The 16,414-nt window shown below is 36.1% G+C and overlaps 1 protein-coding gene across 2 annotated transcripts in view; it reads right to left on the bottom strand.

The window, feature by feature from the left end:
- GLRA3 (glycine receptor alpha 3) overlaps positions 1-16,414 on the bottom strand; it is a 177,353-nt gene that overhangs the window by 121,995 nt on the left and 38,944 nt on the right. For both annotated transcript variants that reach the window (XM_065908200.1, XM_065908201.1), the window contains exon 3: positions 8,208-8,275. In XM_065908200.1, the coding sequence (XP_065764272.1) occupies positions 8,208-8,275 (68 nt within the window). The remainder of the gene's footprint in view (positions 1-8,207; positions 8,276-16,414) is intronic.

Consider the following 16,414-nt stretch of genomic DNA (forward strand, 5'->3'; position numbering starts at 1 on the left):
TTATTGAGCCCATCTTTGCATGAAATGTTCCCTTATTATCTCTAATTTTCTTGAAGAGAGCTCTAGTCTTTCACATTCTATTGTTTTCCTCTATTTCTTTGCATTGATTGCTAAGAAAGACTTTCTTGTCTCTCCTTGCTATTCTTTGGAACTCTGCATTCAAATGGGTATATCTTTCCTTTTCTCCTTTGCTTTTCGCTTCTCTTCTTTTCACAGCTATTTGTAAGGCCTCCTCAGATAACCATTTTGCCTTTTTGCATTTCCTTTCCATGGGGATGGTCTTGATCCCTGTCTCCTGTACAATGTCAGGAACCTCTGTCCATAGTTCATCAGGCACTCTGTCTATCAGATCTAGTCCCTTAAATCTATTTCTCACTTCCCCTGTAATAGTCATAAGGAATTTGATTTAGGTCATACCTGAATGGTCTAGCGGTTTTCCCTACTTTCTTCTATTTATGTCTGAATTTGGCAATAAGGAGTTCATGATCTGAGCCACAGTCCACTCCCAGTCTTGTTTTTGCTGACTGTATAGAGCATCTCTATCTTTGGATGCAAAGGATATAACAAATCTGATTTAGGTGTTTACCATCTGGTGACATCCATGTGTAGAATCTTCCCCTGTGTTGTTGGAAGAGGGTGTTTTCTATGACCAGTGTGTTCTCTTGGCAGAATCCTGTTAGCCTTTGCCCTGCTTCATTCTGTACTCCAAGGCAAAATTTGCCTGTTACTCCAGGTGTTTCTTGACTTCCTACTTTTGTGTTCTAGTCCCCTATAATGAAAAGGACATCTTTTTTGGGTGTTAGTTCTAAAAGGTCTTGTAGGTATTCATAGAACTGTTCAACTTCAGCTTTTTCAGCGTTACTGGTTGGGGAATAGGCTTGGATTATCGTGATATTGAATGATTTGCCTTGAAAATGAACAGAGATCATTCTGTCATTTTTGAGATTGCATCCAAGTACTGCATTTTAGACTCTTTTGTTGACCATGATAGCTACTCCATTTCTTCTAAGGGATTCCTGCCCACACTAGTAGATATAATGGTCATCTGAGTTAAATTCACCCATTCCAGTCCATCTTAGTTCACTGATTCCTAGAATGTCAATGTTCACTCTTGCCATCTCCGGTTTACCACTTCCAATTTGCCTTGGTTCATGGACCTAACAATCCAGGTTCCTATGCAATATTGCTGTTTATAACATCGAGTCTTGCTTCTATCACCAGTCCCACCCACAACTGGGTGATGTTTTTGCTTTGGCTCCATCCCTTCATTCTTTCTGGAGTTATTTCTCCACTGATCTCCAGTAGCATATTGAGCACATACTGACCTGGGGAATTCATCTTTCAATGTCCTATCTTTTTGCCTTTTCATACTGTTCATGGGGTTCTTGAGCCAAGAATACTGAAGTGGTTTGCCATTCCCTTCTGCAGTGGACCACATTCAGTCAGACCTTTCCACCATGACCTGTCCATCTTGGGTGGCCCCACACGGTATGGCTTAATTTCACTGAGTTAGACAAGGCTGTGATCTGTGTGATCAGATTGGCTAGTTGTCAATACAATAGAAAAACTAAATAGTCCAATATTTGTTCAAAGAATGAAATCTGTCATTTAAAATCTTTCAACAAATAAAATGACTAACCCAGAAAGCATTATTGTTAAATTTTACCAAATACTTCTAGAAGAAATAACACTGGTTTTACACAAACTATTTCACAGAGTAGAAGAAGGAATACTTCCTAATTGTCTGAAACATAGCATAATATTTTTGCCACACTGTGCTCTTGGCACTGTAGAAAAAAGAAATTCATAGTTCAATATCTTAAACCGGATATTAGAAAATTAAATCAAGTAAACTACAAAAGGATAATCGTGATCAAATAGGATTTAACCAAGGAGTACAAGATGATTTACTCTTTGAAAATCAATTAGTTTATTTGTATATAGTCCATAATATTAACAGAATAAAAAAGAGAAGGCAATCATTTAAAAATGAATGTTGAGATACTACTGAAGAAAATTCAGTGCCTCTTCACAGTTAAAGAAGAAAAGCTCAGCATTCAATTAATGGGAAAAAACTTCCTCAGTGTGATAAAGATCATTTAGGAGAAACCTAAAATTAATACTATTCTTCATTGTGAACTATTGTATGCTAACTAACTGGTATCAAAAAAAAGACAAGGTAGCTAATCTTCATCCATTTTTTTAAGCATCATACGTAAATTGTGAATTAGTACAGTAAGATAAGAGGAAAAATGGAGATAAGATGAGTAGGAAAAGGAGAAGGAGAGAAAAAGAATGCGAGATTTAAAGCATAAAAATTGGAAGGGAAGATGTGCAAATAAAAGGTGTGTTTGGGAGGTATTAAATATCGAGTCTAATTTAACACTGTATAAAATAAAAACAATATGACATTGATAAGCATAGACACATTGATCATTGGCACAGAACTGAGAACTTTGAAACAGACTCATTCAACTTAGGAACATATATGACAGATGTATAGTTATGGATTATTGGAAAGAATTACTCAGTTGTGAAGTAAATGAAAATTAATGCTTCCTGCACATCATACACACACATAGAACTGCACAAAATTCCAGGTGAATTCAAACCTAGATAGGAAAAGCAAAGCATTTTTAGGAGAAAAGATAAGAAGATATCTTTGTGAACTTAGGTGAGAGAAGAATTTGTTAAGATAAAGAAACACAAGCCAGTAAGTAAAACAAGGTTACATTTTGTAAACAAAAATTTAAATTATTTATACATCCAAAGACTCATAAACACATTGAAAAGAGCAGAATTGGTATTTGTATACATGCAACTGACAAAGTATTCATTCACCTTTGGAATAATGCATGTACGTGTGTGGGTGGGCTGGAGGTTACATTTGTGTGTATACAATAAAAGCAAACCAATATAAATTGGGAAACAATGCATAGAGGCATTTTGCACAAAGAACACCAAAGTGACTCCAAAACACTCATGAAAAATGCATAATCTCACTCTTAATCAAGGAAGTATATGATAAGAAACAAGTAAATTCCAAGTGGCTAAATACTAGCTGTGGGAAACATAAAAGAGGAAATCTCATAAATCTGCTAGTAGGTATTTCAGACTGACCAATTTGGAAAGCAGTGTCTGAACCAAGTGATTTTATGCCTGAGAATATCAACTTGGGTCAAATTATTCCAATTCCGGGTATATACCGTGTAGAAGAGGGCTTTCCAGGTGGCTCAGTGGTAAAGAATCTGCCTGCCAATGCAGGAGACACAGGTTCAATCCCTGGGTGGGGAAGATCCCCTGAAGAAGGAAATGGCAACCCACTCCAGTATTCTCGCCTGGGAAATCCCGTGGACAGAGGAGCCTGGCAGGCTACAGTCCAAGGGGTCACAAAGAGTCAGACACGACCGAGTGACTGAGTGCACACACACTCACACACACCACTCACACACACCCTACAGAATAGTCTACGTATGTATATTGAAAGATAACGTGCAATAATTTTCAAGGCACAGTTTTTTATAGAAGCAAAACATTACAAACAATCAAAAAGTCCAACAAATGTAGAACAGATAACTACATTATGGAATATTTGCTCAAATGAAAGTGAAAGATAAGCCTAAAAACAAGGCTTGTCTCAAAAAATATACATTTGAACCAAAAAAATCAAGTTATATGTGAGTATTACAGTATGACAATCCTATTGACATTTTCAGTCATGCAGAATGAATTTTAATATTAAATTCAGGAACAAAGCTTTCCTTGGGAAGGTAGAGAAATGTGCTTTGGGCAAGAGTTCATAGTCAATTTCAATTTGTATTTGTAATGTTTAGTTTCTTAAGATGGTGACAGTTGCATGAGCATTATGTTATTATTAATAGCTCTGCAAAAAGTGCATAGCTTTATTTGATAAAAATATACTTAGAAAAAAAGACAGTGTAGGAGTTTTAAAGATTCCATTAAGAACATGTAAATGACACTATCAATTTTTTATGCCATATTAGCTTAGATTTCTCTGGGGAATCTAATGATCCAGTGATTTGAAGTAACACCTACATCTGCATGATTACTATTGCAACTAAAATGTGAACCTATAATTTGTGTGGAAAATAGAAAAAGCGTCCAGTCCGACCATTCTGTGAGATCACAGTAGACCCTCAGACACTCTCAACCCATCCCACCATACATCTCCGTAGACAGGCATCTGAAAAAGCATTATACCAAACATCTAACCTTTTTTGTTTTTATTTTGTAAAATTAATTTATTCTGTGGGCTCTGGTGAAAAGCCACAGTTCACTGAGTAAATATTGACTTAAGGCATACAGCAGAGCAATTCTCTCTCCAACATATGTGTGGCAAGATGGAGAGCCATCTGTTTGCTGAAGGCAGGAGGTTATGCCAATACATCTACTTTGAAATACTATGCTATATACACACCCAAACTGCTGCAGAGGTATATATGAGGCATTTTTTTTTAAAGCCCAACTTGTGCATTTTTTTTTAAAGCCCAACTTACAAACGCTGTCATCCTGGCATATAATCCTTATGCACAACTCACCACAGGTTTACAGGAGTATGCTTACTGCTTACCAAGAAGCACTCAATGCAGAGATGTTAAGCTTCACCTCATCATAACAATAAAAACAATTACTGTAAATACAGAATAAATTATTATTTGGGGAACTGAAAAAAAACACAATTATGAGCTCCTCTTGTCACCCCATTTAAAAGTCAGGATAAATGCACCTCTCTCATCAAGGCCATGCTGTAAAACGGAAGGGTGACTCATGATAGCAAACAAGTTATATTTTTAATTTAATCTTTTTAAGAACTGTGGTTTCCAACAATTGTTAAATCATTACCTGCCAAAGAAGAAAATGAATTTGGTAGAATAGAGGCTGAACAAATCCTTAGAGAATCTCATTACACATAATGACATCTGACTCTGAAAAAGTGAAAGTTCCTCAGTCGTGTCCGACTCTGCGACCCCATGGACTATACAGTCCATGGAATTCTCCAAGCCAGAACACTGGAGTGGGTAGCCTTTTCCTTCTCTAGGGATCTTCACAATCCAGGGATCGAACCCAGGTCTCCCGTATTACAGGTGGATTCTTTACTAATAGAGCCACCAGGGCTCTAACATAAGAGAAATAAGGAACTTCAGTATTTCCACTACATACATAGAAAAGTTTCAATGATTTTATCTCAAGAATAATAAAATTGTACTCAAGTGAGAATGACTGGTAATGTATTATTTAGACTAATCAACATCGGGAAAGGATGAGTTTCACAGTTAAAAGAAGTTTGAACTCATGCTATTGGGAAGAAATGCACATAAATATTAAGAAAAACAAAGTTGGTGCAAGAAGTAAATGCAAAATAAGTTAAAGATTTGAATTAACTTAATTTTCAAAAAAATGGTTAAATAAGCAGAATATCAGCTAGAGAAATTTTCTCAAAAATCAAATCATTACCTCAAATGGACTAATGTTTATTCTTAAATGGGGAGAGATACAATAGGTTAGAGACTAGATCAGTAGAGGTAGCGTTATCTAGTTGGTTGGTGAAAACACTGAGCATGGTTAAGGCCTTTGTTAAGCAAAGACAAGATTGGGAGAATTATTTAGCTTTATTTTAGATATGAATTCTCAGATGCAAAGATATCTGTTAACGATTATAGGTCATTTGAAATTCCGTCCTCTCAATGTAACACATTGTCTTAGTTGAATTCAATTATTTATTGTAAGAACAAAAGAAAAGTATATTTGTATAAAAAATGTGAATGTTGAGTAAATGTATGAACGACTTTGTAAAAATAAGTTAATATTATGCCATGTAAAACAATGGAATAAAGTTTAGTTGCAAATCAGTGATGTTGTAAATGATGCATATAATACATCAAAGTAATTAAGTGTAGCAAAATATTTTAAGATTTTAAAGTAAAAGATATAACAAGTTCTAATTTCTCTCTATGACTGTATAGACAGACACCATATTTCAGATACTATATTTAAAACCATTAATTAAAAAAAAAACTGAATCTGATTATGTGGATAAAAATAATGTCACATATTTAGGGGTCTTGGAGACTAAAAGGAAAGGTACTAGGGTGGACTTAGTTAATTTTATAATATTTTACCTCTAGGGTGTTTCATTAGTATTCACTGATGCTGCTCATAACTGGAGAAGAAGATGATAGATGCTAAAAATGATTTGAAAGTGATACGTTATGATAGAGGATGAAAGAATGGACAGGTTTTCTACATTGGAGAAGGGAAATAAAACTGAGTGTCCCTGAGAAGGTGTATCTGTAATACTTTTCAAGCTTTGGGTATAGTAGTATTCTGCAAAGAAATCTGTTTAAAATTATTAAGGGTAAGAAGTTTAGCAGGTACAGTCATCCTATGAAGTTTGTGTTATAACCACTTGGTGGTAGACTGATGAATTATGTCACAAAAAGCAGAGACCTTCAGGAACATGACAGTTTTTGAGGTTCTAATGAGGAAATCTGGCCATGTTCTCTCTTTTTTCCAAACCCCTTACTCCACCCCACAAAAACAAATCAGGCTAAAAACCTTTCCAACTATTGCTGTTGAAACTGTTTCGCTGAAGTGATCTTGCAAAAGAGAAAGTATAAACATATGTCCAGGCTTTCAGGATGACACACTGTTGTATAATAGCAATTAAAATGAGAAAGTTGCCAGGGCTAGAAATATAATTTGGGAAGTCTAGTTAGAAAAAAATTCAGTAGAGTTTCCTTTATCTATGAATATGATTTGAATGGGGTATGGACAAATACAGGATTATAAATCAGGGCCATATATTCAACAAGAATCCATAATAGGTCAACTTCTGAAATGGGATTATAGTGACTTCTGCATCAAACTTGCACCAGAACCACAGTATTCTTATACAAGCAAATAATATAATTTTCTCTGTGTTTACACATATGTACATACCTAAGTGTTAACTTACATAGTCCAATGAAGAAAATTCTATGCAATTTCCCCAAAATGAGTTCAGTTCTATTCCAGTGATACTTTTATTGTAATTACACTGTATTGAGTTTTAATAGAACCACAGAGATGCTGGTAAATGACTAAATGTATACATGAGCAAAACAGTATTTTAAAAAGTGGTGCCTGAATAAAATCTCTTCCTGTTGAGAAAGATCTTCTATGTACACATATATACACACATGTGCACACACACAACTCCACACAGCTCCCCGTAAAATAATTTACATATTAGATTTTTTTTTCCTTAGAAAATTTGCTATGAAGTTATTCTGATACATGTAAAATAAGAATAATTCTTTCAATAATGGTTTTAGCTAATAAATCTAAGTTCTTCATATCATATTTTAGCTAAAAGCAACTCTGAAAATTAATTTGGATTATATTTGCTAAATTTAGGAATGAAGTATAACTCTAGGTAATTTAAGAAGCACAATACATAGTTTCAATTTTTAAAAATATCCCTGATAATCTTAACAGATATTCAGTGATTCATGAGTCTATCTCTGCATTTTTATTTTCCCTAAAATGCACAATGAAAATATAGGACAAAGAAAAGATACAACATGATCTTTAGAGAAAGTTATAAAATCCAAAGCAGAATAAGTTGGGCTTGGAATGATAATTTGTTGGGCTTTAACAACTTGATTAAGTTCTCAATCACGCAGTAATGAAGTCTCAGTTCAGTGAGTTTAGTTAAATTAAAGCACACACCACAATTTGCAAAATATTTATGATATTTAAGCAGATACCACATTTATTTGGAAAAATAATCAAAATATTTAAAATAACATTATAAGCACACTTAAGCATACAGAATAATTAAACATGACATTAGTTACTCCTATGCTTATTTCTGCTTAATAAAGAACATTGCAAATGAATAATTCTTATGGTAAAATTTTAGTGTTTTTTTTTAATTTTAGTTTTAATGTGAGATCTAATAGTTACTGAAATGGGAGAGATCAATTGTGTTTTCACTTACTTTTATTCTCTAATATACCATCTCTAAATGAAACATATTACCTGCCTTGATTGTAATTTAATTATACATTCAATTTTATCTTTTAAAATCTCATTATATGAATTTTAGCTTTACATTACATAAAATTAGCAGAAAAAAATGACATGAACATGATTATAAATTACTTTAGTGTGCAATTCATTATAAAGTCAACAGGCCTACCTACCATGGTTGTCTCAGCAATAGAACCAAAGCTGTTTATGAATATGTTGCATGTGACGTTAACTGCAGGGCCTGAAAGAGAGATTAAAACAGAAGGGCTCATTGGATGCTTATCTAAAATATTTTCAAATAATTCCATGCATCTTATATGTCATTTTAAAAAAAGAATTCAAAGCATTTCAGTTTTTGGCTACAAACTTTGTTATTAGGCTTGATATTATATAAGCCTTGTTATTAGGCTTGATAGCTATATAAATAAAAAACACTGAAATACTGTGTGATAGGCATTAAAATAATTCAGTTCATCTTGTCTCAGCAAGTCAGATAAAATCACAAAAACTGATACCTAATGCTAATTCTTCTGTTAGTTCACTTTCACATGAACATAATTGAGTTCTCAATCAGCTGTGAGAGCTGGACTATAAAGAAGGCAGAGCGCCGAAGAACTGATGCCTTCAAACTGTGGTGCTGGAGAAGACTCCTGAGAGTCTCTTGGACAGCAAGGAGATCAAACCAGTCAATCTTAAGGGAAATTCATCCTGAATGCTAGTTGGAAGGACTGATGCTGAAGTTGAAACTCCAGTAGTTTGCTCATTTGATATGAACAGCTGACTCACTGGAAAAGTCCCTGATGCTCGGAAAGATTGAGGGCAGAAGAAGAAGGGGGTATCAGAGGATGAGATGGCTGGATGGCTTCCCTGATGCAATGGACACAAACTTGTCCATTGGGCAAGTTTGTGAGATGGTGAGGGACAAAGAGGCCTGGCATGCTGCAGTTCATGGAGTTACAAAGAATCAGACGACTGGATGATAGAACAACAATGTGGGACCTAGTTCCCTGACTAGGTATCAAACCTGGGCCCCCTGTAGTGAGAACATGCAGTCTTAGCCACTGGGCCACCAGGGAAGTCCCCAGTTTTACATTATTATGACAAAGTAAATAGTATGCCAGCTAACCATATAATACACTATGATCACTGTTTCTTTTCTGCAAAACATGGTCTTGAAGTGGATAATTGTTTTATATATTTCATATAGTTTCTTCCATATGTATCATCAGATTATCCACAAGTCCTGAAATGTCTAAACTGTGTTTCCATATCAGACTCATCAAATATTCTGTTAACTCTCTCTTCCTTCAGACTTACCCCATTCTAGATTTATTGTCTTGGAGCATAACAGTCATTCTTGCTCTCCCATCATCCTACTATAGGAGATAATGGAAACTGAGAGACTCTATTTTAGGGGGCTCCAAAATCACTGCAAATGGTGACTGTAGTCAGGAAATTAAAAAACGATTGCTCTTTGGAAGAAAAGCTATGACCAACCTAGACAACATATTAAAAAGCAGACAAAGGTCTTCTTTTATTTTGCTGACAAAGGTCCATCTAGTCACAGCTATGGTTTTTCCAGTAGTCATGTATGGATGTGAGAGTTGAACTATAAAGAAATCTGAGTGCCGAAGAATTGATGCTTTTGAATTGCAGTGTTGGAGAAGACTCTTAAGAGTCCCTTGGACTGCAAGGAGATCAAATCAGTCCATCCTAAAGGAAATCAGTCCTGAATATTCTTTGGAAGGACTCATGTTGAAGCTGAAACTCCAATACTTTGGCAACCTGATGCAAAGAACTGACTGGGAGAGATACTGGGAAAGATTGAGGGCAGGAGGAGAAGGGGACGACAGAGATGAGATGGTTGGATGGCTCAATGGACATGAGTTTGAGCAAGCTCTGGGAGTTGATAATGGACAGGGAAGCCTAGTGTGCTGCTGTCGATGGGGTCACAAAGAGTCAGACATGACTGAGCGACTGAACTGACTAAAGAGAAGAAAAAGCACAGATATTTTGTTCTATGGTTAATTTATCCCATCATAAGAGAAATATGAAGTCACAATTAATGGTTAGAAGATAACATATATAGTTATATATGTATATATGTATTTTACTTAATGTAAGTGGTGGTGAACTCTACAATAAATACACAGTTACAGTTACAGTTTAGTCACTCATTCTGAGCTCTTTGCAACCCCATGGACTGCAGCACGCCAGGCCTCCCTGTTCATCACTAACTCCCAGAGCTTGCTCAAACTCATGTCCATTGAGTCGGTGATGCCATCCAACCATCTCATCCTCTGTTGTCCCCTTCTCCTCCCACCTTCAATCCTTCCCAGCATCAGGGTCTTTTCAAATGAGTCAGCTCTTCACATCAGGTGGCCAAAGTATTGGAGTTTCAGCTTCAGCATCAATCCTTCCAATGAATATTCAGGACTGATTTTCTTTAAGATAGACTGGTTGGATCTCCTTGCAGTCCAAGGGACTCTCAAGAGTCTTCTCCAACATAGTTCAAAAGCATCAATTCTTCAGTGCTCAGTTTTCTTTATAGTCCAAATCTCACATCCATACATGACTACTGGAAAAACCATAGCTTTGACTAGATGGACGTTTTTGGCAAAGTAATGTCTCTGCTTTATGCACAGGCTGACTGAAATCTTGAAAAACTAAAAACCAATCTTTGATACTTTCTAAGTGTTAGTTGTTCAGTCGTGTCTGACTCTTTGCAACCTCATGGATTGTAGCCTTCCAGGTTCCTCTGCCTATGGGATTCTCCAAGCAAGCATACTGGAGTGGGTTGCCATTTCCTTCTCCAGGGGATCTTCCTGACCCAGGGATCAAATCTGCATTTCCTGCATTGAAGGCAGATTCTTTACCCTCTGAGCCACCAAGGAATAGCTAAGCTATTCTCTTTTTCTCTTGAGAACTCTAAAACCCTGCTATTTTCCTTTTCTGGTCACAGCAATGTGAATCTGGGGGATACCCTTTTGCTTAAGATAAATTCTGTTGTGCTTTATTGACTCAAATCCATTGGAAGAGGGAAAACGCAAATGTTTTAGTATTGGGTTAATTCACCTTCCAATAAAATGCGACTTTAGGCACATCTATGTTGGGGAAACATGGCCCCAAATGTAACTGCTGCTACAGAACTGTTAGCTCAATCTGAGGGCAATCTCTTTGGCTGAAATTGGAATAAATAAAACAGTGGGAAGATGATTTTCTTATTTTAACTCAGCAAGGAACAGGCACTTTATTTATTTATTTGGTCTCATCCTCTAAATTAATTATTATGTAGAGAATTGTAGGTAAAATTGGTGAAAAACTGGATTAAAGTTGAAAATTCAGTGTAGGCTTTGGTAACCTGAAGTTGATAAAGTCTGTTCTGATGCATTCCTTGGGACCAGGCACTGTTCGGTACCACCTAATGACTCCAGAAGAATTCTGCAAGGAACAGAATTAAGCACTGTGCTGGAAGGACAGCTCCTGGGATGCACTTGTTTTCTCTCTAAAATAGCACGTTTCCACAGAAGAGCCATGGTCACTTGTGGGAGAAGTGGCTACTGAGGACCAGCCCTAACCGTTGGGAGCATGATGCCTCACATCGAATGAACAAGACTCCAGGTCTTGCTTCTCCAACATGCCTCCCACCAGATGCAATATAATCTTCCTAACATCAGAAAGGCAACCTGGCTTCCAAAGCTCAGTTTGATGTGTAGTAAAGTAAATCCCAGTGCTTTCATGTCTAAGCTTTATTGTCCAATCCGTCAGTTATCAGACGTGTTCCTCACCTGGTTATTAGTACATACAAAGAGCAGATCTGGTTTCTGTTTTACTGCTTATTTGTTATGTGTTCTCTTCTTCAGCAGAAAGAAAGGTGAAGGGATTCAGACACCAAACCTTTTTTTTTTTCTGTTTCTTTTTTTTTCCATTTATTTTAATTAGTTGGTGGCTAATTACTTTACAATATTATAGTGGTTTTTGCCATACCTTGACATGAATCAGCCATGCATTTACATGTATTTCCCATCCTGATCCCCCCTCCCGCCTCCCTCTCCACCCGATCCCTCTGAGTCTTCCCAGTGCACCAGCCCCGAGCACTTGTCTCATGCATCCAATCTGGGCTGGTGATCTGTTTCACCCTTGATAATATACATGTTTCGATGCTGTTCTCCCGAAACATCCCACCCTCGCCTTCTCCCACAGAGTCTAAAAGTCTGTTCTGTACATCTGTGTCTCTTTTTCTGTTTTGCATATAGGATTATCATTACCATCTTTCTAAATTCCATATATATGCGTTAGTATACTGTATTGGTCTTTATCCTTCTGGCTTACTTCACTCTGTATAATGGGTTCCAGTTTCATCCATCTTATTAGAACTGATTCAAATGAATTCTTTTTAATGGCTGAGTAATATTGCATGGTGTATATGTACCACAGCTTCCTTATCCATTCGTCTGCTGATGGGCATCTAGGTTGCTTCCATGTCCTGGCTATTATAAACAGTGCTGCGATTAACATTGGGGTGCACGCAGACACCAAATCTTAATTTCAAAAATAGAGCATTCACTAGAAAGATATACATATATATATCCACATGATATGTACATATGCATATATCTGAAATACATATCCATAATAGAATTAATTTTTTAATTTTAAAAATATACTAAGATATGAAGCAATGTGAAAAAAAATGTTTATTATTTCTAAAGATAGCCTTGGGCTAGATCATAGAATTCCTATGAAGTAAAATCACAGTATTTTGTAATTTACTTCATGAACATGAAGGAGTCATTACAAGATTCTTTATCATGAGAATGAAGAAAACCAATACAATATGGTGAATGTTTGAATGGATAGCAAAAGCTTAGAGACAGAAAAAAACAGGGATTTATTGTAACTGTTCAGATGGGAAATAGAATGGCCCTGACTAAGGACAGTGACAGTGGAGATAGGTTGCCAGGAACAAGATAGATGCACTACCATAATATTTATAAAGCAGTATATTCTGCATGTTAAGCTTCTGGTCCATGTCAGATCAGGGCAGGTCATGGAGAAGTCTTTTTACCTTCATTATTAATATATATTGGAAGGACTGATGCTGAAGCTGAAACTCCAATACTTTGGCCACCTGATGCCATGAACTGACTCATTGGAAAAGACCCTGATTCTGGGAAAGATTGAAGGCAGGAGGAGAAGGGGACAACAGAGGATGAGATGGTTTGATGGTGTCACCAACTCGATGGACGTGAGTTTGCACAAGCTCCAGGAGTTGATGAAGGACGGAGAAGCCTGGTGTGCCTCAGTCCATGGGGTCACAAAGAGTTGGACACAACTGAGCAATTGAACTGAACTGACCTGATGATATATACAGTATTAAAAAGTTGTGTAGAAAATGATGCTCAGAGAAGACTGTAGATCTTCTATTGCCATTACAGAGAGCACCTGTTTAGCAGTCGTTGGTCAATGTGCTACTTCTGTGTCAAAGCAAAAGCTATTACATCCATCTGATATACCTCTATGTTTAGCAACAGAACAAATAACTGCTATAGGATCTAAATGGCAAGTGTGCTTTAAAATTGTTCACTGCATTAGCCATCATTGGCCTGAAAAGCAAATTACAGTAGCTGCAGACATTTTCAGAAGCATGTTTTCTTTTAGATGTTTCTTAAATAGAATGTGGCTTTTAAGTTCAGAGGTGGACCAAGGCAAAATGGCAAAGTACAATACAAAGCCTTGGCAGTTACCTTATTGTCATTCATGTTGGGGAAGAATTGTTCACCAGGCAGATACAGAGTAAACACATAGACAAAAAAAAAAAAATCCATGTATTCATGAAAATGACTCTAAAAATTTTTAATGTAATGTTGCATTAAAGTCTCACCCTTATTAAAGATACAAGAATGCAATCGAAAGATTAAACTTTTAAAAAAATCTGTTTAGATTTTGTTTTTATGTTTAGATTTGTTTTTATTATATATATACACATATATATATATTAGCCATGTCATGAGGAAAGATACTTTATTTTGATTGACAAAAGCATATTTGATGACTTTAAATCCATATTTTCAATTATGTTTCAGATACTAGAAAAAAGGTTTGAAAAGTTTGGCCTAAAAATAGGATCCAGTTTATCCTTCCCTTTACCTTTCCTTCCTGAAAAATGTAGCCGAAAGCCATTCACGTGGGCAGTGTACAATAGGCTTCAAGCTGGGGATGGCTGCAGGAGTGTGGTCAACTAGAGCAGGGTGAGAAGGATTTCACAACACCAGCACCGGGTGTTGAAGCCTGAGTGAGGCAGCCAGGTGTGGGATTTTAGAACCAGAGAAGGGTGAGGAGCATGTCCACATGGGGGCATCCTGGCAAGGGGAGTGATAGTCTGATCAGGACCAGGCAGGAAAGGGAGTCGCAACAGACAAAAGAGATTCATTATGTATTGATCAAACATGTAATTATATTAAAGATAATGGGAGCCAAGACTTCCCAGGTGGTCCGGCGGCTAACACTCTATGCTCCAAATGTAGGGGGCACCAGGGAACTAGGTCTCACAAACCACAGCTGAGTCCACACGCCACAACCAAGTGCATTCAAATAAAGAAAGAAAGAAAATAATGGGAGCCTTACTGTCAAATGAAGGAGTTAAAACATGGAAACTCAGAAACTAGAATAAATGTAGGGTAGTATAGCTATCAGGGAGAACTCACGGTTTTCAAAAGAGAGAGATAAATACATAGATGTAAATTAATATGTATGTATATGAATACTTACATGTATATGTGTGTATATAGAGACACATTCTATCAGGAATCCACTTAGCCAGTTAATAATAATTAACATCATCAGTCATGGTAAAAATTTACAAGGTCCACAATCTAAGAAGGTGCAATTAGAACATAGCATCATTTCTGTGATATTCCTATCAAGATGCATTATCTAAACTGAATCATGAGGAAACATTGGACTATTGCAAATTGAGAAGCATTCTGTTAAATAAAGGAATAATATTTTCTAAATGCCAAGATAATGACAAAGGAAGGAGGGTCTGTTCTGCCTAAAGAAGACAATGAGAAATGACCCATGAAACATAAGACATGATTCTAAACTGGATTCTTTTGCTATGAAGCCATTATTTAGATAATTGATAAAATCTGAATGGGAGTTCTAAATTAGATGGTGGCAATATATCCCCTAGAGAAGGAAATGGCAAGCCACTCCAGTATCCTTACCTGGGAAATCCCATGGATAGAAGAGCCTGGCGGGCTACAGTCCAAGGGGTCTCAAGGAGTCAGACATGACTGAGCACAATATATCCATGCTAATTTGCTTGTTTCAGTGATCAGACTGTAGCTATCTAAGATAATATTCTTATCTGTATGATACATCCAACTATTGGGGCATCAGGTCAACAACTTGCTTTCAAGAGGTTTGGGGAAAAAATAGTCTGTGCTAAGCTATACTTGAAAATCTTCTGTTAGTCTGAGATTGTTTTAAAACAAAAAATAGAAATAACCACTACAGAGAGAATATATTAAAGAATAATCAAACAAAATCTAAAAACTTATGATGCAGAGTTTAAATCTGTGACTCAGGTGTTTGTCTACAATTTTAGAAAGATTTATTATTAGGAATTTTTCTTATTAAAATGACCTTGCATGATATAAAAATGCAAATAGAAAATACAGCTTTTTTTAAAAAACTGAATTTTATTCAAGAAAAGTAGTGTCTGGATGGATAGGAATAATTAAAATGGATAAAAAGATTCTAACACTTTCCCTGAAAAAAAATGGGCAGAAATGAGTATTGGGTACATATCCACTCTGGGGATAGAATGTGTTATAGCAGAATAGAGTATATGAAAATTGGATTTATGAAGTGGGATAAAAAGATTAATACAGAGGAATATCACAGATGGAAAAACAGCAAATACAAAGACATAGTGAAGGCAAACAACATTATTCCTAGATAAAGGGAATGGTCACTGGAAACAATAAAAAACTTAACACAAATGTGGTAAATGTACAGGAGGAATACACAAACAGGTGACTGCTGGCAGTCCTTTCTGCCTGGATCCAAATTAGATTTAAGGTTATAAAGACCAACTGAGGACCTAAACAATAGAGTCAAAGAAAAGAAATAAAATCTAGAAAAAGCTAGCAAAATAGTCTGGTGAAATAATATTTTATTGCCTATGGACGTACTTTTATTTGCTATTTGATTGCTTTTTATCTGTTAAACTGGCTTCTAGTTTCAAATGACTCCTGGAAGCTTCTATTTCAAGATGGAAGATTGAGCATGGTTGTCATACTTTCCAAGGACATAAAAATGATATTAGTGAATAAAAATGAGACTAGACATATCACACCAAAGAGAATGACAG

Source organism: Muntiacus reevesi, chromosome 17 (genome assembly GCF_963930625.1).
Source record: "Muntiacus reevesi chromosome 17, mMunRee1.1, whole genome shotgun sequence".
Lineage (NCBI taxonomy): Eukaryota > Metazoa > Chordata > Mammalia > Artiodactyla > Cervidae > Muntiacus > Muntiacus reevesi.